The sequence below is a fragment of the Spermophilus citellus genome (genome assembly GCF_964194105.1).
Source record: "Spermophilus citellus genome assembly, chromosome: 2".
NCBI lineage: Eukaryota > Metazoa > Chordata > Mammalia > Rodentia > Sciuridae > Spermophilus > Spermophilus citellus.
In genome coordinates, this window is record NC_138183.1 from 203,999,737 (window position 1) to 204,021,340 (window position 21,604).

Consider the following 21,604-nt stretch of genomic DNA (forward strand, 5'->3'; position numbering starts at 1 on the left):
CACTAATGAATAGTTTCCTTTTCCTCCTTGGTGACTAATTTGGTGAAAGGGACATCGAATGAAGTGTGGCTCTCAAATGTGGCCCGGGTGCCAGGTGGTATCATTCACTAAGACTGGAAATACAGCAGCAGGTTCTTTCCTGAGAGTTTGGGTATGGACAATTTCCATGGGAACCGCTAGTGGAGATGTTCCCCAGGAAGTGACCGTCCCCAGCTCTGGAGCATTCTTAGCTGAAGATGGTGTTCAAGAATTGTTACAGGACAGACAGGAGGTAGTAAAAACCAACGGAGTATCAGGGATCCCCAAGAACGGATCAGTAGAGTGAGCGAGGGGGTTGACACAGTGGGACCCCAGGGAACACCACAAGAAAAGCCAGGCCTTGGAGGCCTAGAAGCCACAGGCCCCCAGATATAGCTTGTGCTTGTGTCTTTGGGAAGGAAGGTGGGGGGCAGGGAGGAGTGTCAGCGGGCTCTCTCCCTTAGGAGATCGCATTCTCCAAACGTTCCAGGAAGGAGGGCGTGGTTAGCAGGCTCAAGTGCTGGAGAGAGGTGAGCGAGGGAGGCACCTATTTGGCAGCCAGGAGGTCATTCCGGACTTTGAGGGGCGGGAGTAGAAGCCAGGCAGCAGAGTTGGAGAGCAAAGGAGGGAGGGGCGGGAAGGTGAAACAAGTGACCAGACGGACACCTGGGAGAAAACGGATGCTTGCGGGTCGGTTCAACTACAGGGAGTAAGTCACCTGTGTGGGGGCAGAGACCCCTCGAATCTCGCCTTGGAGAAAGTTCTGGCTGGGAGGAGAGGATGCCAGGCAAACCCGATCGCCGAACCGAGCGGCGTTGGGTGGCAGCGGAGGCGAGGAGGGGGATCCTGGCTGGCTCTGACCCGTGGCTGCGGCGGTGGCCCAGCAGAGCCCAGGCGGCGCCGGGCGCGCTTCCGGCGGGGGGACTGGGCTGCTGCCGCACCCCTGGCACTCTCAAATTTCCTGTTGGCAGCGCAGCGGGGAGCCTCAGGTAGCCGCAGGCAGGCCTAATTGGCGGGCAGCGGCTGCCAGACCGGCGCCCCTCGGCTCCCAGCTTCTCGCTTCTCCTCCGCTCCGCGCCCAGGTAGGGCAAGACTAGGGCGGCGCGCCGCTCGCTGGCTGCTTCCCTGCGGAGGCGGCCCTCGCTCCACCCGCAGCGACAGCCTCGGGGGCTTTGGAGCCAGGGCTCTGTGGCGCAGCACCTTGGTGAAGCTTGGCCCCCGCCCCTGCCACTGGCGCGCTGCGGGCTCCTGCGGAGCGCGGGCCGGACCGCGGCCTGGCTCGGCCGGAGCCCGCCTGGGAGCTTCATTGCTCCTCAGCCCGGCTCCGCGGCGCTAGCTGTGTGCCCTGCCTAGCGTGTCACCTGCGCTCCAGCTCTGCAACCGCCTCCCCCCTCGGGCCCAGGCATGGCCCTGTCCTCCGAACCTGGTGAGTGCGCGCGATGCAGCACTGCTGACCTTGGGCCGGCTCCCTGTGGCCCCTGCAGCCCAGGTCGGGAGTCCTGAGTGCTCCAGGGTCGCGACCTCGGCTTGTGGCTTCCCATCCCACAGTGGTGGCATCGCTGACCCCAGGCTTATCCCCTGCCCTATCCTTGCCTATGTTCCCGCCCCTTTCCTGGAGGTAGCCTGGGCTTCAGCGGCCCCAGGTGAGCTAGCTGCAGCATCCCTGATTCCTGGAGGCCTAGATTGGATTCTCAAGATTTAGGGAAATTAAAGGCCCTGGGACATGCTGCCACTTAAGTGTCTGGACAAGTTTCTAAGTGCTTGAGACCTGCTGGATGTGGGCAGCTGAGGTGGACTCTACCTGGTGGCATGGAATGGACAGGATGATGAGTCGTTTCATCCTTCCTTCTGGCTTTCTGGGGGTAGCCTTGTTTTCTGGTAGTCTGCTTTCTGCCCTTGAACTTCCTGGTAGCTGCTTTGCCAGCAGAGCTGCTAATGGCTGGTCTAGGCTGGCAGTGGCCTCTGATGTGAGTTATGAGAGGTCCTGGAGTAGGAGAGGCTTGCTAACCGTCAAGTCTCTGAACTGTTTGTGGCTGGAACCTTTCTGACTACAAATAAGCAAAGGAGCTGGGTGAAAGCTGGCAGCATTAGGAGGGATTTCAGCATGGCCTTGAGCCCTCGTTGGCTATTCCCCCGCAGGGAGTGACAAACATTTGGCCATCTTCAGGGAAAAGCTGACTGCAGCTGGAACCTGCAGCGGAGAAATTTATCCTCTGGCTGTGAAGCATCCATGCTGAGTGGCAGTGGAGCCACTGAGCCAGACAGCTTCTGTCAGCTCCTACTTCTCAGAGTGTTGACAGAAGGCCTGGGGGGTAGTTGGTCTCTCTTGGCTGCCACTCTGAGGGGCCTGACTTTCTCTGGAAATGATAGTAGGGCACTACCCTCTCTGGAATTATGGCTCTTGTGTGGTTGGGGCATTGGGAGACCTTCTGAACTTTTAGTCCCTTTTAGCCCAGGCTCAGTCACTTGATCCTGGATAAGTGTTGAGCTGCTCTCACCCAAGACAAGAAGTTCTTTGAGATATGTGAGTTGTTTTTCTTGCCGTTGCACTTGCTGGATCACTCTTCAAGGTGGTCTTAACATCAGTCTCAGATCTTGATAACATCATGGGCAGACAAATGTAGTTTTAGGATTAAGTGGGGAGATACATTATTTTTTCTCCATAAGCTGCTCATTGGCTTTCCTGGTTCTTCCACCAAGCAGATGAATTGTTAGTTCTTCCACATCTTGACTGTATATTCAGGACAAGAGACAATAGTAACTGTTTCTAATGGTGATGAGGAACTGATTAGGGAATGGGAGGGGGGACACATGGTTAGAATCCTAGATGTGTAGAGTTACCAAGAAGTAGCATTCATAGAGGAGAAGGCTGTTCCTCCTTCTAACCTAGCTTCACATTTAAACATGGCTTCCTTCTTCCTGTACCCAGGTAGGAACTTGGGAGAGTACCAGGCCCAATTGTGCTTGATAAGTAATACTAAATGAAAGGATTCAGTGTCTAGATTAAACTTTATGCTTATTTTCCCAGTTGGAATCTCTTTTATCTGATGAAATGATGATAAAGATAATGATGTTGACAGCTAATGCTTACAAAGCACATACTCTGAGCCAGGTACTAGTCTAAGCACTTTACATATGCTAATTTGTCATGGCAACCCATGAGGCTGGTATTTTTATCATTCTTCTTTTATAAGGAATAAAACTGCGGCACAGAAAGTTTAATCACTTACTTGAAGTCATGCAACTAAGTGGTGGAATGAGATTCGAACCCAGGAGATTGCCTGGAGTCCATGTTATTAGCTACTCACTGTACTGATCTTGAGTTGCCATAGGTAGATTCCTGTACAAAGCTTATTCACTTATTTGTGTTTTATACAATAGTTTATTCAACAAATATGTATTGAGTGCCTGCCATATTCCAAGCATGGGGATATAATTATGAATGAGACAGGCAAAATTTGTTGTGGAGTTCATATTGAGCAGATAAAACCTCTTTGCCCAACTCCTTGTGTAAGTCACGGGCATCTCAGGAACAAGAAGGGAAACGGACCACTCTAGGCAAGCCTGTGCCTCTCTTTCCCAATGAGACATACATAATTTGATTCCAGCCTTTCTGGTCTTTTAAGGGCATGTAAGTGATAAAAGTGAATGTAGCCTGGTTTCCCAGGCAGGGGATACAGCCTTTGAGTCTGACTATTAAATATTGACCTGATGTCCATTCAATAGGGAAGTAAGGCTTAGGGCTTGGGACCAGTGTTCTTTAGCCTAGGGAAACACCTGGGCCTCAGGGAATAGCAACATGTTAGGCTCTAGGTGGAATCATGAGGTCCTGAGCAGAGCTTGCCCTCCTGAAATAGAGCTCTAGTTTGCTCCTAAATGGGCCCTGTTCTAGAAGGTGTTCCATCATTTAGCTCCAGCAGGACCCTTGGCTGTTGCTATACCCAGTGTCATCTGATGGAGCTGCTACCTGTCTCTGTCTAGACTCGATGGAGTTGAATCTGCTAGTAGAAATTATGCATGAATCCTCATGGTGGAACTGTGGAATGCAGTATTTTCCAAGCCTTCTGTCCTTTTAGGTTCCACAGACTAAGGCTATCTAGGATCTCATTAAAGGTACAGAATAAAATGACCTGAATGCATTGGACTTAGACCCATGGTTTAGGATGCTCCCATCACACTCTCCACCTGATCTTTCCTTTCCCCCAAAACACCAGCAGAAGAAATCGTTTGTCTCCTCCCTTCTGGCAGAACAATACTAAGGGCTTGGATATTATTTTTCTCTCAGGCTGTAAGCCCGTTTTATTATTTAATGAATAAATATTACCCTCCTTCTACGTTGCTTGTAGCCTGCTGATTGTAATGTTTATGAAACAGCTGTGAGGACAGGTGGATCGTAATCTCTGGGTAGCCAAAGCCCAGCAGCAGCCTGAGGATCATGTGTCAACCCTGTAATCCTGCTCTGTGCTCACAGGAGTTATGATGTGGGCTCAGCAAGGCACAACATCTCGATTGGACATGAAGAGGTGACTCAGGCCCAAGTCAGAGCTACATCTAGCTTCTCGGTAAACAGCTGACCCATTCTTTCTGGGCTCTTCTCCCCAGGATTTCAACAGCACCACCGAAATAGCCATTTTGCTCATGGTTATTTCCCACCCGCACACAATTTGTCGAAGTCACTGGAAGGCCAATGCGCCTCCTCTGAGGCCTCCCCATTCTCCTAAAAGGCAGACTGAAAGGATGCAGAGCTTTGTGCCCGTGACACTGTTTTAATCCATCCTGCTTGGCTTCTGTGGGTCACTTGAGGCAGGCTCCACCTTCCCCAGGAGAATGGCAGAGTCCAGCCAGCTCAGGAGGCTGATCAGAGCTGGAGCCCACATAAGAGGCAGTAAGAAGGGAAGGGTGCAGGGCGTGGGCTCAGGTGGGCCAGGTGGACATATTTCTTCCGTGTGTGTGTGTGTGTGTGTGTGTGTGTGTGTGTGTGTTGGAGCTTGTCAGGCTGGCCTGTAATCTGTGATGTGTGGTTTCTTTCAGGTAAGAAAAGGATGTGTAGGGATGGGCTTGCTGCTTTTATCCCTGTGCTGTCCCTGCGCTGGGGCTTTCCCCTCTTCTGAGACTCTGTCCTTCCTGGGCCAGGAGGAAACAGTTCACGGGCCTTTCCTCTTTTAGAGGAGGAGGGGAGGGAGGCCCTGGTATTGGCAGTTGGGCTCTGAGTTCCTGCTCCAGTCCTGGGGTGCCGTCAGGAGGGTTGGTTTGGGGGTGTCTTCTGAGAGAAGACAGGGCAGGCTGTGCCATAGAAGAAACCCCTTGGGGAGATGGGCCTGTCTCCAGGTCAGGCCTGAAGTGGGTTTCAAAGCGGAAGCTGCAAGGGGTGATGGTATGTCACTGCTCCTCGGCTTTCAGGAGGATCTGGGCGTTAGAGAGAGGCGGTGGCTTATCTTCTGTGGTTGCTCAGGACTGCTGAATGTGCTGCTGTGGGTAGTGGCTGCTTTATTTTCTTCTGTGGAGGACTGGGAACCGGGCCAGGAGACCACATTCATACTACAAGCTTGGATAACCGGCGTTACCTGGGGCCTTTAGGGCTCTTGAAATTTTCCACTTGCATTTTGTATTCACGGGAGAATTTCCAGCCCAGACTTTTCCTGCTCACAGATATGCAAAGCAGAGACCTCCCACCCCAGCAGCGGCAGGCAGGACTCAGCTAGCTGCTCTTACACTGACTCAGCGCAGCCTCCAGGGCAGCACTAGCACCTGGCCAGAGGACATCGTTGCCTGTGTGATCCTCAGGATCAGTCATGGAGTCTCCAGAGCCCGGCTCAGGTCTGTGTCATGGGTTCTATCAGAGAGCATCTGGCAAAGGCAGGAAACAGCTTCATTTGTGTAAGGAGGGGATTTCAGGGTCACTGTGCTGCTTTTCTGGAGGGGCTCTAGTGCTATGCAAATTTACTGTTTGTTGAAATGGGTGGCATTTTTAGAGCTTTCTAACTTCGGGACATTTCTTTATGCTCATCAGAGGGTGTCATCAGAGATAAGCTGTATCACTAGCTGACCGATGCTGGTGAATTCACAGTTAAGTCTCACACGACTGCTGGCTTCAGCTGACAAATGGTTGAAGGCCAGACACTATCAGGCAGCTGGAGCTGAACTCTAGTTGGCATCTGCAGAGTGATCTTTCCTTGGCAGGCCTGGCCTGGCAGGTGTCTAGAGGTCTGAGGGGGGTTTGAGTTCTGTCAGGAAGGTTGGCAGGTGGAGTTGTCTGTCTGGAATGTCTAGGAGACAGCATATATGTGGTAGGCTGCAAGGCCCACTGATGTAGTGGGTGGGTCCCTACTAGTGACCAGTTGTTTAAGACACTGCCGTGGTTCCCATGAGCTCTGTGAAAGAAAGACTTCCTTGGGAAAATGCTACTCCATGATCCTGAGGTCTAACATGCCTTATGAACCTGGGTGGAGGGCCTATGGAACACAGCATCTCTCCAGTATTTGATAGCAGGTCCTGTTTTTCTAGCAACAGGTATCAACTTCTCTTGGGGCCCAGTTTGATTTAAACTATTTAAGCTAAAGTAAAAGGAGGAGATCTTTTATAGAAAGATGCATCCTGAAAAGTATGTTTGAATTAACTTGAGCAAGCTGAAAATGCTTCAGGGACAAAGATGGCAGGCTCTGGTGTAAGAACCCTTAGACATGAAGGACCCTCCCCCAAATTGCCCATTCCTGAAACAACCTGCTGGGGAATGTGTGCATTTGTGGGGATGGAGTGGGCAGGAAGGTGATGGTGGGCAGCTTCCATGCAGGACAGGAGCTTAGGCAGAGATGAATCTCAATGGTACAAATCCCTTTGTTCTGGCCTCTTTCCATGTCGGGTAGGCAGAAGAGGTTCCTGATTGCCAAAACTTGCTAGAATAAGATCATGGTTTATTTTTACTGTGTCCCCCCACCTTTTAAAATAAGGTCTTAAATCTAATCATTTTTCTTTCTGTTCTTTCTGTGTGTTTTTTTTTAAAGTGACATTATTAGAGCATTACTTATCAAAATAAGACAGCCTTACACATAGGCTATCCTGTCATCTGCTCATTTTGAACATGTCTCTCCCTTGCAGCCCCTGTCCATAAGGGGATTCACTTTTATACCATCATAATCAAAGCACAGGTAAATTTTCAGGCATTAATATTTTTATTTACTATTATCTCACAAGATTTTTTTAGAATATGATTCAGTGTCCTCATAATTATAATATTGGTAGCTTAACAATTTTTTCAAGTGTGTATGCTTTAATTTGGACATTTTAAAGTTCTTTACATAAAGAGTACAGCTAATGAACTTTGTACTTTTTCTTTTCTTCAGATTCTTAGAGAAATTTCTAGAAGTGGGATTACCGGTCAAACAATGTGGGTGATTTGTGACATTTGCTGCCCTTTATCTGGGCCTGTCTACTTCTGAAATGTGATGTGAGGACTTGGAATGCTGCACTTGACCCATGGACTTGGAGTTGAGGGGTGGTGGAGGCCTGACTGTGCCTCCTGTGCCTGGTTCTTTATGCTGTTCCAGCATCCCCCCATTGGCTTCTCTGAACCTCTGTTCTGATGACCTCTAGCTTCCCCTTAACTCTACAATTAGAACATGGCAGTCTCCACAGTCAACTCTGTTCCTCTTGTTCTTTGAAGGGGCCAGACCTCTGCTGTCTGGGTCTGCTCCCTAGACCAGCAGAGTTGCGTGCTGTGGTGGCTCTTCCTCACCAGCTCCCTCCTACCCAACTCCCTTAGGGAAATGGAGGCCTGAGAAAGTCATGTCCCTGGGTGTGGAGGGAAGAGAAAATTGGTTTCAGAGTCAAGGGGCCCACAGACACCGCTCTAACTGCCCATTATAGCCTACTTTCTTCCTTCCTGTCTGTGTCATGAATTAGCCTCACACGCCACAGAGAAGACCAGCACAGTAAGCCTCCCCAGGCACCGGAAACCTCTCCGGTACCTGGAATTATACCACTTAGAACTGAGAGGGCCTTAGAGACCATTTAGTCCTGTCGTTTAATCTCAGGTAAGAAAATTATGAGGCCAGAGAATGACTGTCCTGAGATGGCCCATTGAGCCCCTTTCCCTGGAATTAATTTCTTCCTCTTCCTGCCTCACCTTTGTCTTGTCTGTCAACAAAATCACTTCTTTTTTAAACCAGCCTTAAAGAAACAGTGGTAATAGGTGGACAGGAAACTCCCCTTTCAGAGTTGCTCCAGGAGAAGGTGGCTTGTTGAAAATTGGCAGAATTCGCCCATTGCAAGGTGTTGTGATATTTGGGGAGCATGAAGAGTCCCTGTCCTGCACCTGAAGGAACACAGAGTAGCAGCACTGCATAGTGGTTAAGGACATAGATGGACAACTGGGGGCTTGGGTTCAGATCTGAGGACAGAAGAGAGAAAGTTTGAGAAAAGCACAGACCTCTGCCAACTTATTGCAGGTGTGACCCTGAGAGAGGTCGCTCTATGCCTTAATTTTCTCATCTGTAAAATAGAAAAAAAAATATTAACTGAGATAATAAATATAAAATGCTTGGCAGACTGTACATATTAAGTGCTGTATAATTGTTTGTAAAAGTAAAAAAGCAAAGAAAGAAAAGAAAAAGAAAGCATCCAGGTGATGAGAAAAACTTCCAGTGTCAGAGAGTTGGATAGGAAAAGTTTCTTTGAGGAAGTGAGTTTTCAGCTGGGTGAAGCATCCCTGTTCAAACCTTAACTTTATTTGCTGTGTCTTATTAGACAGTTCTGGAGGTTTTGAGGGACCATAAACTGTGATAGCAGATTCTTTCTTAGCAGCCAAAGTTCTCATTTTATGAATTGTAGAAGGCAGCTTTGGATTTACCAGGGCTCTGCTGTAATCTTGTGGGGCTATAAGCTCATTGTGAAACCCCGTGAGTTTTGGACTTCCTTCCTGGAAGAGGGGGAGTAAAGTTTGGTTAGTGCTGCATTCCTAATAACTTCATAGACTGGAGGAGGGACGTTCTGAATTCTCCCCCGCCCCTACTTAGTCTTGGAAGCAAAGTCAGGAGGGCAGGCCTGCCATGTGCTGCAGATTCCCTAAGGTCAGGAAAATGGGAACACCTAGTTGAATAGTTCATTTTCTGACGTCTGAGTGTTTGCTTTTCCATGAAACATGAGTGGCTCCATCCGCTTCACCCTTGATCACTTATGGAACGGATTTTGAAATGTGGCCTGCTGGGTTTGATCTGGGAATTCCTGGGTTGACAGCTGACCCAAGGATCAGGTGGAACTAGTCCTCACTTCAGTGCCTTCTGGCCTCCCACAGTGGGGACCCAGGACATCCAGTAACACATTAGACTCACGCTCTTCTTCTTCTTCTTTCTTTGCTAGCCGAGATGCCGCGACAATTCCCCAAGCTGAACATCTCTGAAGTGGACGAGCAAGTCCGGCTGCTGGCTGAGAAGGTGTTTGCTAAAGTGCTACGAGAAGAGGACAGTAAAGATGCCCTGTCCCTCTTCACTGTCCCTGAGGACTGCCCCATTGGCCAGAAGGAAGCCAAGGAGAGGGAACTACAGAAGGAGCTGGCGGAGCAGAAGTCTGTGGAGACTGCAAAAAGGTTTGTCCAGGACTTGGCATTCATGTCCTGAGGCGTGGCACCTGGGGAGCTGGCTTGTCCCTGGGCTGTGTTGATTTCTTAATCAAGACTACTTACAAACCACTTATTTATTGAAGGTGGTCTTGGTGCTTCTGTTGAGTGGAAAAGATGAAAAAACACTCTTTCTTTGCTACAATTTTAATAACAAATGACGTGTGGAAATACACTCTGCTTCCAAATGGTATTTCCCTTTTCTTTTTTGGAAATTTGAGGATTTCTTGGGAAACACCAATTTTTATATCTTTTTATCACTGGACACTTGTTTGCATTTCTTGTTAAGGTGGCTCCCTGATTGCCAGGTGCTGTACCGGGACTGCAGATATAGCAATGCACAGTAGAGATACAGCCCCCACCCTGTAGAACTTACAGTGGGTCCAGATAATAACTAACTGAACAAATTAATAAAAGAATTACAAGTTATGATAGTTGCTGTATCAGTCAGGGTCCAACCAGAAAGACAGAAACAATTTGAGTATTGGAAATAGGATTTTGGTGCAAGGAATTGGTTACATGGGTGGTAGAGAACGGAGGAGCCAAATGGGGGGAGAGAGGCAGCCTGGAGATGAAAGGCAGTAGGGGCGGCCACCACCAGACAACTTAGAGAGACAAACTAGGCTGGAGCCTAGGGTGGGGTCACCTGGGGAAGCTAGCACTGGGTTGGCCTTTCCAAAGGGAACTGGAGCCAAGAAGGAGACCCAAGAGCTGCCTCCCGAAGCAGAGGTGGAGGCAGGAGGTACCATACATGGCTCTACTCTTCCTGAAACTTCCAGGTTTCTCCCAGTGGCTGCATTGGCCAGACCTAGGCCAGACGCCAGATGACACCCCTGGGAAATAGGAGAAGGAATGGATCTGAGGACAAACAGGCCTAGGATCAGCATGAGAGCCAGGAAGGAGATGAAGAGGGAGGGAGAGAGGGAGGGTAGGATTGAGAGACTTTTATTAGACTGGGTAGTAAGGATGAGTTACTCTGAGGAGGTGACACTTCAAGGGTGCAAAGGATCTAGCTATGTGTGGAGTCAGGTGCGGGCTGAGGCCCCAGGTATCTTCAAGGAGGCCCACGTAGTTAGTGGCCTATTGAGAGACAGGCCTTACCCTGCTGCTAGAAGGGTGGCAGGCTGGCTTATCAGACTGGCTTTGTGCTCCCAGATCAGAAGTTTGGATCTCAGGCAAGTGCAATGGGAAGTCCTCATCCTTCACAGCTCATCTCACCTGGAAGAGCAAAATTAAAGCAGCAGAAAAGCCTTGAGGAAGTATCTAGTGGGGCTGTCGCCAGGTCCCCACTTGCCCAGCACATTGTAGATCTCAACAGCTAGTGTCGTGGAAATTTGAGCCCTCTCTGAGACCCAGTCAGGGATCAGACCTTTCCCAAAGCACCTCGTCATTTTAAAAGGCAAGTTCTTGCCTGTCTTGGTAGTATAGAATTTAGCATTCCCTTGACTGTTTTTGGAAGTAACAAGGTGACTGCGGGTACAGAGGCAGGAACAGAGCCTTGCCCTCTGTGAGATCAGTGCTTGCCCTCTTCAGGGAAGAAGCGAGGTGGGCAGTCCCTGGCTAGCGCCGTGCTTCTCCCTAGAAGGAGGAAGAAAAGCATGAGAGTAGAGACCCTTGTCCATGCTGCCCTGGTATAACACTGGGCTGTCTGCAAGAACTGAGTGCCCTGCAGGGTCCTCTGTGTGTGATGAATTGAGCATTTTAGACCCTTCATAATGAGAGGGGGAGAAGTCCTGGCATTTTTTATTACCAGGAACAATAAGTGTCTGAGGCCACTTTCTATTACAGAGTGACATGGGGCCCAACATCTGCAAAAAGAGACCACTGTTCTTCTCGATTCCCAGGATAAGGGCAAAACGGAAGCTTTCTCAGTCCAAATGGTGCTCTGTGATTTCCAGAAATTTCTCTGCAGACCCCTCTTCAGAAATTTGTTCTGTCCCTTCCTTATTTGTGTCTGTCTGCCCCACGTGAGGTAAGCCCCTTGAGGAGTGTCTCTGGCTCCCACTGTCTCTCCAGGATCCACGGCCTTAGCTACATTGGTGGGCAGTGCACGTCCAGCAGAGGCAAGATGCTTCCCCACCGCTACCACAACAGAGACTGCTGTGTTCTGCCACTTATTCACATGCTTTGTGACCTGGGGCAGATTAGGAAACTTCTCTGGGCCCCAGCTTCTTCCTCATCTATAAAGCATGGATGATGACAGTAGCTGTCTTCATGTGGTATTGTGAGAAATGAGGAAGTTAACATGCAAAAGGCTTAGGACATGCCTGGGTCATAGTACACCATGTAAATGACAGTAAACTCTCCAGCTTCCTGCTGCTGAGAGGGCAGCAGTGGCAGCTTGCTGTTAGTTCTTACCCTGGGCAAAGTTCTGGGCGGTATGGTCTACATTTATTTTTTCATCCCCACCTGGAGCTTACTGAGTGGATATTCTTAGTATTTTGACTGTAGATGAGAAGAGTAAGGCTCAGGGAAGTTGAATTAACTTGCACATAGTTAAGTGAGCGTGGGGACTGGAACCTTGTCTTTTAGCTCTAAATGTCATACCTTGGCCAGGAGACTGTCCTATCTGCAGGCAGGGTGAGTCTTTGGCTCCTTGGTGTGTGGACACTGGAATGACACTCAGTGCTGCTCCTCAGGATGCAGCTGCTGGCTTCTGAGTGGCACAACGGAAGATGGTCTCAGCTCTGCCCGTGCCCACTGGCTTCTTTTCTGAAAGGCAGCCTGGTCAGACATCCCAGTGTCACCTGGGGCCATGCATACCCAAGTTTGTCTTTTAACTTCACTGCTCACTGGAGGGGCCTTTACACAGCTTTCCAATCTTAATATTTTCACAGAGGACACCTTTTCTTCAGCAGCCTCTCCATCTGTGGCCCCTCCTTGACATTCTAGATGTGATTGGTGATATGCAGTCATCCTGCAAGGAGCCCACAGACCTGGAACCAGTAGCAGATCTCCTGATACCCAGTCTGTGGGTTTATGTTTCAAACTGTGACATAAGATGGGACTTCTATTTGGAAAATCCTGCCCCCACTTAGCCTGGTGCAGTGGTATAGGCCTGTAATTCCAGCAACTTGGGAAGTCAAGGCAAGAGGATCTTAAATTTGAGGCCAGTTTGGGAACTTAGCAAAACTCTGCCTCCAAGAAAGAAAGAAAAGAAAAGAGTTGGGGATGTAGTTCAGTGGTAGAGTGCCCCTGGGTTCAATTCTCAGGACCACAAAAAACAAAACAAAATAACAAATACCCTCCCTTGCCCTGGTTCCTCTGAATATCTCTGGCACTTGGAGAAGGCTTTTCTTTACAACAAGTTCCTTTTTCTCTCACATTTAGAAATTAGCCAAAGTAAAACAAAACACACAACTATTTTAAATCTAATATACAGTCACAAGAAAGAATCATGATAGTAAACCAGCTTCTTACAAAAAGAAGAACTTGAGCTATGATCAAGAAAGACGAATGAGCACCTGAGGAATGGAAGCCTGTCCAGGGTGGCCAGCCATAGGGTCCAGGCTGGGTTCAGACACGGCCCTTGCAGGCTTGCAGACCCACCCAGGCTGCTCAGAGAGATGCATATTTTGCAGGCCAGTCCAGATCAGGAGCCAGCAGGACTCCCTGCCTACTTAGGAAGATGACACTGATCAGGTCCCTGCTGGGACTCAGGGCTTGGTGAGGGCCAGAGGGAGGGGCAGATCAACTGTGGAGGCAAAGTGAGAACCAGAAAACACTGGTGGTGCCCAGAGCTATTTTTTGAGTCTCAAATGCATTAGCCAGAGTTCATCTACCCTACAAATGTACATATTGGAACTTAGCCAACACTGGGGACAGCATGAAAAGTTTCTGAGCAACCAAAGTGCATTTTAGGGCTCTTTCAGCTTTCTGATTTCTTCTTCTACAGCTTTATTGAGATATAATTTATATACCATATAAGCCAGCCTTTTAAACTATGTAGTTTGATGGTTTTTTGTACATTAACAGAGTTGGGAGACCATGGCCATGTTCAATTTTGGAACATTTTTTATCACCACCCAGAGAAAACCTGTGTCTTTTACCTACCAATCCCACCCTGCATCTTCCCATCCCATCTCCCATCTAGCCTTACTTCACACAGAGTCTTGATAAGCGTGGCTATCTTTAAAGAGCAAATTAGAAGTAGAGGGGAAGATTGCTATAGGGAGGATCTCAGAAGTCAAGTGTGGTGATTTTAAGTGGGTCTTGGGAGTCAGACCAACTGGATTCAAGTGACAGCCCATCAAGTCCACTACTGGGTGGACTTGGTCAAGGCTCTTAAATATCTGAGTCTGTTTTCTGATCTGCAAAATGAGTGTAATCAGAGGACCTACCTTGTGAGAATTAAATGAACGAATCCACATAATCTCCTTAGCCCACTGATAGGAGCTGCTCTCATGGTCCTGCTTCTGTTATTGTTATTACTTGACAGTCAACAGTGAGGGAGGAAACAGAATAGTTACAAAAAGCAGACAGGAGAATTCAAAGCACAGCAGTGTAGGGACAAAACACCTCTAAGATCATGACCAGATAATACAGGGATGACCCTGAGTCATTGAAAGAACTTTAAGTTATGTTCAGAAAACTCTGGTTAAGAATGTAGGACTTAGGTATTTCATAAAAAATGCTACATCAGAGTTTTTTTTTTTGTTGTTGTTTTTAAAATTAGGACATAAAAGAGGAATGACTTTGTAATCTAAACATCTAGCTATCCAGAACAGCTACTTCCCTAAAAATGTGGTTTTTTTTTTGTTTTGTTTTGTTTTTGAGACAGGTCTCACTAAGATGTCCAGACTGGCCTCAAACTTCTAATCCTCCTGCCTCGGCCTCCTTAGTAGTTGGGATTAGAGGCATCTGCCATTGTACCGAGAACATTTTGAACAAAATAGATAAACGTATTTGTTACGAAAGCATAGCACGGCTAACATTTTGTTAAGTCATTTAGTATTATGAAACTTCTTAAATCAGGGATGGGTAAACTCTTTTTTTTTTTTTTTAAATTCACAACCATTGACAAAGAAGCTTCATTTGAAACAGCCTATTCATCCACTTTAAAAATTAGGAATAGAGATTGTAACTCTTAATATAAAAGGCTGTAAGGATTGTGTTTCACTTTGACCTCTGGGGTCTAGGGAGGAACAGTAGCTGGGAAGGGTTGGGAAAGGGCAGTGGAGACTGGGGTAATGGTGGGGAGACAAATGGAGGCTGTTGGGGTAGAGAGGGAAGAGAAGATAGAGTAGCTAAGGGAGAGACAGAGTCGGGTATTATGAGTCTTTAGGCCTGACGGGCTTCAGAGTTGGTGACTCAAAGTTACACCCGCCTGGTCGGGCTGTGGTGCTGGTCACCTGGCTGTGCCCTCAGACTTTAAGTGGTCTCTGTGGGGCCTCTCCATTCTGCTCAGTATGCACCCTGCACCATGGTCAACTGCATCCACATTCTCTCTCCAGATAGGCTGGGACCTCTGGTCTCAATCACACAGCAGGTGCCAGCTCTCCACTGTTCCCCTCCTTAGACCAGGGCTCCCAATTCTAGATGGCTCAGTGCAGTGACCTCAGAAACACCAGGAGCAGTGAGCCTGTGGAAGTGGGGAATACCTCCCTACCCAGCGGCGTCCAGATTCACATTGTTAACAAAACCCTCCTGCCTCCAACCTTAAGTAGTGGTGCCCATCTGGAGGCAGAGGGGCTGCCAGGATGGTCTGAGTGTGCTGGGGGAGGGGTTCAGACAAGCCTTCCCATTCTGCAATGTCCCCCTCTCCCTCCATCCTGCTGTTCCACTGGTCCCACCCCCAGTCAGAATTAGGTATCTCCTTTGGGATCCCAAAATATCCTGGGCATCTCATTACACACTGTTAATAATTTGCTCAATTGCCTATGTCCATCTCTGCTGTGACATAGCCCCTGGGGTCTGGGGTTATATTTGATCTACCTGTTTTCCCCCAGGGACTGACCTGTGGTAATTTATGGAAAGAAGTGGAGTCCATGTGCAGCCTCCCGACCCCTGTGCACTTCTGAGAGCCTACCCCGCCCCCCCCGCCCCCCCCCCCCCCCCGCTGCCTGGCCATTCCTGGACAGAATGCATGGGGCAGTGGGTTTTAGAAGCCCCTCCAGGAAGATACTAGCATTTCTCTAGAATGAAGAACAAGTTGGTGGGGGAGCTGATGGTTCTAGAGTTTAGCATAGAACCAGATATTCTGGGAGGCTTGGGGGTTCCTGCTTCCCAGGCTCTGAGGAGGGCTGGGTAGTGGACAGGGTAGGAATGAGGACATCATGAGTGGCAGGGGCAGCTGAGGGCCATGGAGCAGGTGGGGGCACTGGACAGGTGCTGGGAGATGAAATGCTGTAAAAACTCACACGTGACTAGATCGTCTTCTTGTCTTAGGGGTCTGGTCAACAAGAAGGTCCCTGTAGCTCAGGAGGACCAGCTGTGTAGGGGATGACAAAGTTGCTACTAAGCCCAGGTCCTCAGGCTTGGCCAGAGCTGGTGTCCTCACAGCCCCACCCCTGCCAGCTCCTTGGCAGCAGTGTATTTGTACATGTGGTTGGAAGAAGGAGGGGGCGGGCCAGCTGTGTCAAGAGAACTGGCTTACCCTGGTGCCCCAAGGGCTAGTCCGAGGTGTGGACAGGTGGCACTGCAGACGGACAGTGTTGGCCCATCATGAGGAAGTGCTTTCTAACAGCGGCAACAGACTGTGCTTTGGCCAATGTCGTGTGTGTTTGTGTGTCTGGCTCTGGCCTGGCCCAGAGTGGGTGCTTGGCAGATGTTTATTGAATGATGATGCTGATGTCTTACGCAGAAATGTGGGGAACCTTGTCACTGGAGGCATCCAGGCAAAGGCTCCTTAGTGAGAGGTTGGGGTGCAGAGCCTTTAAGGTCTTTTGTAGCCAGGAGACCCTATGGTTCTATAATTCAGATAAAGATTATGGTGACTTCTTATGTGTCCTTCTTTTGTTATGGTGACACACGTGGGGCTTCAGACAGCCTTGGGAAGGAAAGAGAGGCCCAAGTGTGGACATTCACGCCCACACACTCAGCTGCCACTTTCCAGCTCTCCTGTGTAGATGGATACTAGATATGGGCTGAGGTCCACAGAATTTTAAAAATACTCCCCCTCCAAGATGTCCCCCTCTAGTCTCCAGACCCTGAGAATATGACCTGACACTCCTGTGATTGTCATGACATATGGCCCAGTTGAACTTAAGATAGGGAAGTTGTCAGGGGGCCTGATCTAATTACGGGAACCTTTCAAAACAGAGATCTCTCTCAGGTTGAGAGTAGGCGGGGAACTCAGAGAGCTCTGAAGTACTAGAACATACAGCCCTCCTGGCTTTGAAGACAGAGGGCTAAATGTGAGGATCAGAATGTCATCTGCAGGAGCTGAGGTGACCGCTGTCCATCAGCCAGCAAGGAACTAGGGACCACAGTCTCACCACCATATGGAACTAAATTCTACCAACAACCTGAATGAACTTGGAAATGGATTCTTTCCCAGAGCCTCCACACAAGAGCAGTGTGGCCAACATCTTGATTTTGTTTTTTTGATGCTCTGAGCATAGAGGCCAGTTAAGCCCAGCCAGACTTCTCACATGCAGGACTGTGAGTGAATGAATGGTTATTGTTTTAAGCCAATAAATGTGTGGCAGTTTGCTATTCAGTAATCAAAACCGGCTTCTCCAGTTTTTTGAGATACAAGCTCCACAATTAGCTTCTGATGATTCCCAGGCCCTGCTCAAGAGGAGTGGGCGCTGAGGAGATGGCCCATCAGTCTTTAAACTTACCTTTGTGCCTGAAAGGTCTGAGCTTCCAGCCTAAGGATGTTTGTATGTGACAATCTGAAGACCAAGGCTGGAGCCATAATGGATTTCTGCAAGAAGGAGTATTCTCTGGGCACCAGTTGGCTTCCTCAGTAGGAAAGAAGGGTGTGGACCTTCCTAGGACAAGCCTGGGAGGCTCTTGGCTTGTGCAACCTTCCAGCTTTTGGCCTGTGTTTTTTTAAAGCCTTTCATACCTGTTGCTCACCTTAGAAGTCACCTGCTACTTCTCCTTGGTAGGCCTCGGGCAGCATGGGCTGAGGCATACAGGGGTGAGGAGGTTTGGCAGAGAGACACAAAACAGTGACTGATGGGCATGAGAGTGACACAGAAGCTGGAGTTTCCTGGGACCTAGCTGAGCCTGTCAGAGGATGAGAGGACGCCCAAAGCGCTGGCTCTTAGACGGGAATGTTCCAAAGATGCCAAGGGAGAGCCTCCTTGTTCAGGGTGACTCTGCTCTGAGGAATTATGGTCTGGTCTGAGTTGACATCTAACATGGGGCAGGATGCTGATTCAGTTCCCTGTGATGGACAGCAGCTGGGGTTCCTGGAGTTCCAGCTGAGTTTCCCGAGGTAGCTTAGTCTGTTATTCAAGGCCAGGGGAAGACACAGGTAACCTCCTGAAAAGGGGCCACCTCCATCTCTCAGGTGCAAATAGCCTTGCCTCAAAGAGGTGGTAACACAAGTCTTTACCATAGGCATGAGAACCACAGGACCGTGGCATGTGGTGGGTGTATAATTAGAGGAGGTGAATTGTGCTTCCTGGACATTTGGCAGTTGAGGAGACCTGGGCAAGTGCCAGCAGGAAGACAGCTGTTTCTGGGTGAGCCTTGAGGCCCCCTTGGGGATCAATGCATTCTCCATACCCTGTGTCACCACTGCCTGGGGAATAAGAGGGATTCCATGGGCTCTGGTGGATCCTTGTTATCACTAAGTTCTTTGCTGGAGGCTGTAGACCCTGGTTGTGGTGGAATAAATCCCGTGAAGTTTCTGAGTCCCTGAGTCATGAGGTGGGGCAAGGAGTCTGCTGGCTGCTGACTGGACACTGTGGTTGACAATACCAGAGGCTGGATGCCACCCGAGGCAGAAAGAGAAGTGGGAGGGAGATTTGCTAATTAGCCTCGCCCAAGTGCTGAGCAGTTTCCTTCCTGGGGATTCCAGGATGTGGAGTGACCTCAGTTGAAACATAACTATTTTGTTCATAAAGAAGGTGAGGTCATCCCAACTCAGCATGAGCGTGCAGCATTTTAAAACAGCCTTGTGCCCAAGAGCAAGTGAAATAATCTTTTGGTGCCAAGGTGACAGGTCCAGAGGTCCAGTCTTGAAATTGATGCTGATCATTCCTTTTCCTTAACAGCAGGCTGGGGAGGGCAGCCACCTTGCTGTGTGACTTTGTGGAAGCCCCTTTTCCACTGTAGGATCCCTGACTCCTATTTTAAAAACAGGGAGCTTGGGCTAGCTGATCATCTCTATCTCTTCTAAATCCAGTACCCCAGATTTCCAACTTTGGGAAATGCAGTGTGATTGCCTCTTCACAGACCTTCCTGAGACTGTTCGTGTGTCGGGCCTTAGAGTTTGGGTTTTGTGAAGGTAATGTGCTGTCCTCACACAGGGCCTCACATGGGGAAAGCCTGGCCGATTTGACGTTATCCTCACTTCCATTATGCACTGCAGTGGTCTGCATCCGTCTGTCTTCTGTGGCACTTGCAGACACAGCCACTGCAGATCATAGTGACCACAGGTTGGGGCATCTGGAGGGCTGTGCTGAATCTCATGCAGAGTTGTGTGTAAAAGGGAAGGCATAAGTAATTAGAAACTTCTTAATGGTAGGGCCAGCACCCGTGATTAATCATAGCAAAATTCTCTTGCTCTGTACCTAATAAAGATTGCTTATGGCTCACCTCAATCAGCTGCTGATGTCTCCTGCTTTCCTTGTCCTTGGCTCTTAGAAAGAAAAGTTTCAAGATGATCCGTTCCCAGTCCCTGTCTCTGCAAATGCCGACACAGCAAGACTGGAAAGGCCCCCCAGTGACCAGTCCAGCCATGTCTCCTGCAACCCCCGCACCCCCTGGAGCCACTTCCCAGCCCACACCAGTACCCTACGCCATGCCTGAGTACCAGCGGGTCACCATCAGTGGAGATTACTGTGCTGGGGTAAGGTGGCCATGAGAGTGTTTTATGGGCTTTGCATGCAGAGGCCGGGCTCAGTCTGTGGGTGTCTGGGAGGTGGTGAGAGGAGGTGCAGGAGTCTGAAGAGGAGGAAGGGTCCTAGCAGAGGCTGGAGGGTGTGGAAGTGCTCAGGGAGCTGCTCCAGCCCTGTGCAAAGGGCCCAGAGCTGCAGTCTGGAACAGCATGGCTGGGACCTGTAAATTCCCTATGTTCTCCAAGTCCAGAATGCTGCCCTCTGTCACCGCAGCCAATTGAGCAGGGTGCCAGCTTGGGTACATCAGCATTCTCAAACGTTCAGCAGATTCAAAGTTATGGTATTGACTGATTTGTATGAAATCGTTTATGGCCGACTTAGCTCCTTTTAACGTGCTTAGGGTCAGTATCCTTAAATATAGGCCAGATCCCCTCGACCAGGAAGAGAGGGTCTTGGTTAGAAAGTGGACAAGTTTTTCTTCCCCGCACTTAACAGTTCATTTAGAGATAATGCCATATAAAACATAAAGAACTTTCTTGTTTATTTATTTGTTTTTACAAATGCATAATATCCCATGGTGTGGAGGCACTGCAAATTATGTTAAGTTCTTGGAAATGGGAATTTGATTTGGAAACAGTTCAGACCTTTTTGAAGGTCAGAATCCTGGCCAAGCCTTGGTGAAAGCCTCAGGTGTGTGGGCACAGCGGTGGAAAGGGAGAGTGGAGACTGGCTGACCTCAAGCTGAACGAGAGAACATCAGCCTGAAGCATGAACTAGCTTCTTTCTGCCAGCCTGGCATGGAGTAGGGAAGGGGCTCCTGACCCTGGCAGTTAGACTTCAGGGAGCTACATGTCTGTGAGGAGCAGGCTCACCTTGCAGATCTCCTTGGCCCCAGAGGGTCTGCTGCCAGCAATGGGGCCTGATTGGCTGCAGCTCCACAGGGATCCTGAGCACCCTCACTGATATTCTTGGCTGTGGCCTGAGCCCCTTGTTATGTGAATCCTTTGGTTCTAGGGAGCATGTTTGGCTTTGCTGTGGTCAGGAACATAGTTTTGTTTAAGACATTTGTGTCTGCTTACCTATCCTTGCTGCTCTCAGAGGCCATGCCCTGGAAGGTATAAAGTGGCATTAATATGTCCCCTCTTGTGGGGGACATTTGGAGGCAGGAGAGAAGATTCTGCCTTGACAGAAAACAAGGAGTAATATTTGGTTAAAAATGAGTGGTGGGGGAGGGTAGAGTTTTAGCTGTATCCACAATGATTTATTTACACTTGTAAGACCTTTGAAACATTTATGAGAAATGTAAATATTGATAGCTCTGGAAGGTAGGTGCATGAGTATTTGTTATATAACCTTCGGTGCTTGTCTGTAGATTTAAAACATTTCAAAATTAAAAAATGATTATTTTATTAAAGCAGAAGAGGAAAATTCCAGGCCCAGCCCTTCTCACTCCGTGCTCTTCCAGCATCTTGCACCTCCTTTTCTGTGTCACTCACCCCCTGTCCTGTCTACCGCTTGTGCTCCTGAGCACATTTAGATTTCTGTGATATTCCTCCTTCCCAGACCCACCAAGATAAATGAGCCCGTTGGAAGTTAGGCCTGTGTTTCCTTCATCTTTGTATATGAAGCAGCTCGTGGAAAGCAGCTCATCTTTCTTTGGGCTTTGAGAATCAATCAGAGCTGAGTCTGAAATTTGACTTTGCAACATTCTCATGGATGATTGATCCTTTCTGGGCCTCAGTTTTCCCACTTTAAAATGGGCTGCTTTGAGGAGCAAAATGACATCTAAGGAGAGGTCTAGCACATAGCACATGCTGTTGACTGGATGAGTTGGGTGATCACCAGATTTAATCAGAAGCCTGAGTTGGCAAAGCAGTGGGATGGGCATGCAGAAATTCTTTGTGTGTGAGTGTGTGTGTGTGTGTGTGTGTGTTCCCAAGACCACCTCAGGTTCAGTGACTTGCTGGGAGCACTCTCAGCTTAGCATCTAGCTGTATTCAAAGCTAGCTAAGATTTA

General features: G+C 48.9%; 1 protein-coding gene across 8 annotated transcripts in view; it reads left to right on the plus strand.

Moving 5' to 3' along the window:
• Window positions 1–1,284: 1,284 nt before the first annotated feature.
• Window positions 1,285–21,604, plus strand: part of AMPD3 (adenosine monophosphate deaminase 3) — a 44,677-nt gene continuing 24,357 nt past the window's right edge. The window contains exons 1-4 of one of the 8 annotated variants that reach the window (XM_081274790.1): window positions 4,954–5,049; window positions 5,668–5,835; window positions 9,373–9,598; window positions 19,394–19,598. In XM_081274790.1, the coding sequence (XP_081130916.1) occupies window positions 5,811–5,835; window positions 9,373–9,598; window positions 19,394–19,598 (456 nt within the window). In that variant the 5' untranslated portion in view covers window positions 4,954–5,049; window positions 5,668–5,810. Of the gene's footprint in view, window positions 1,445–4,671; window positions 4,904–4,925; window positions 5,050–5,373; window positions 5,393–5,667; window positions 5,836–7,422; window positions 8,049–9,372; window positions 9,599–19,393; window positions 19,599–21,604 lie in introns of those variants that run through there. The other 7 variants (XM_081274793.1, XM_081274791.1, XM_081274789.1 and 4 more) reach the window with 7 other exon arrangements.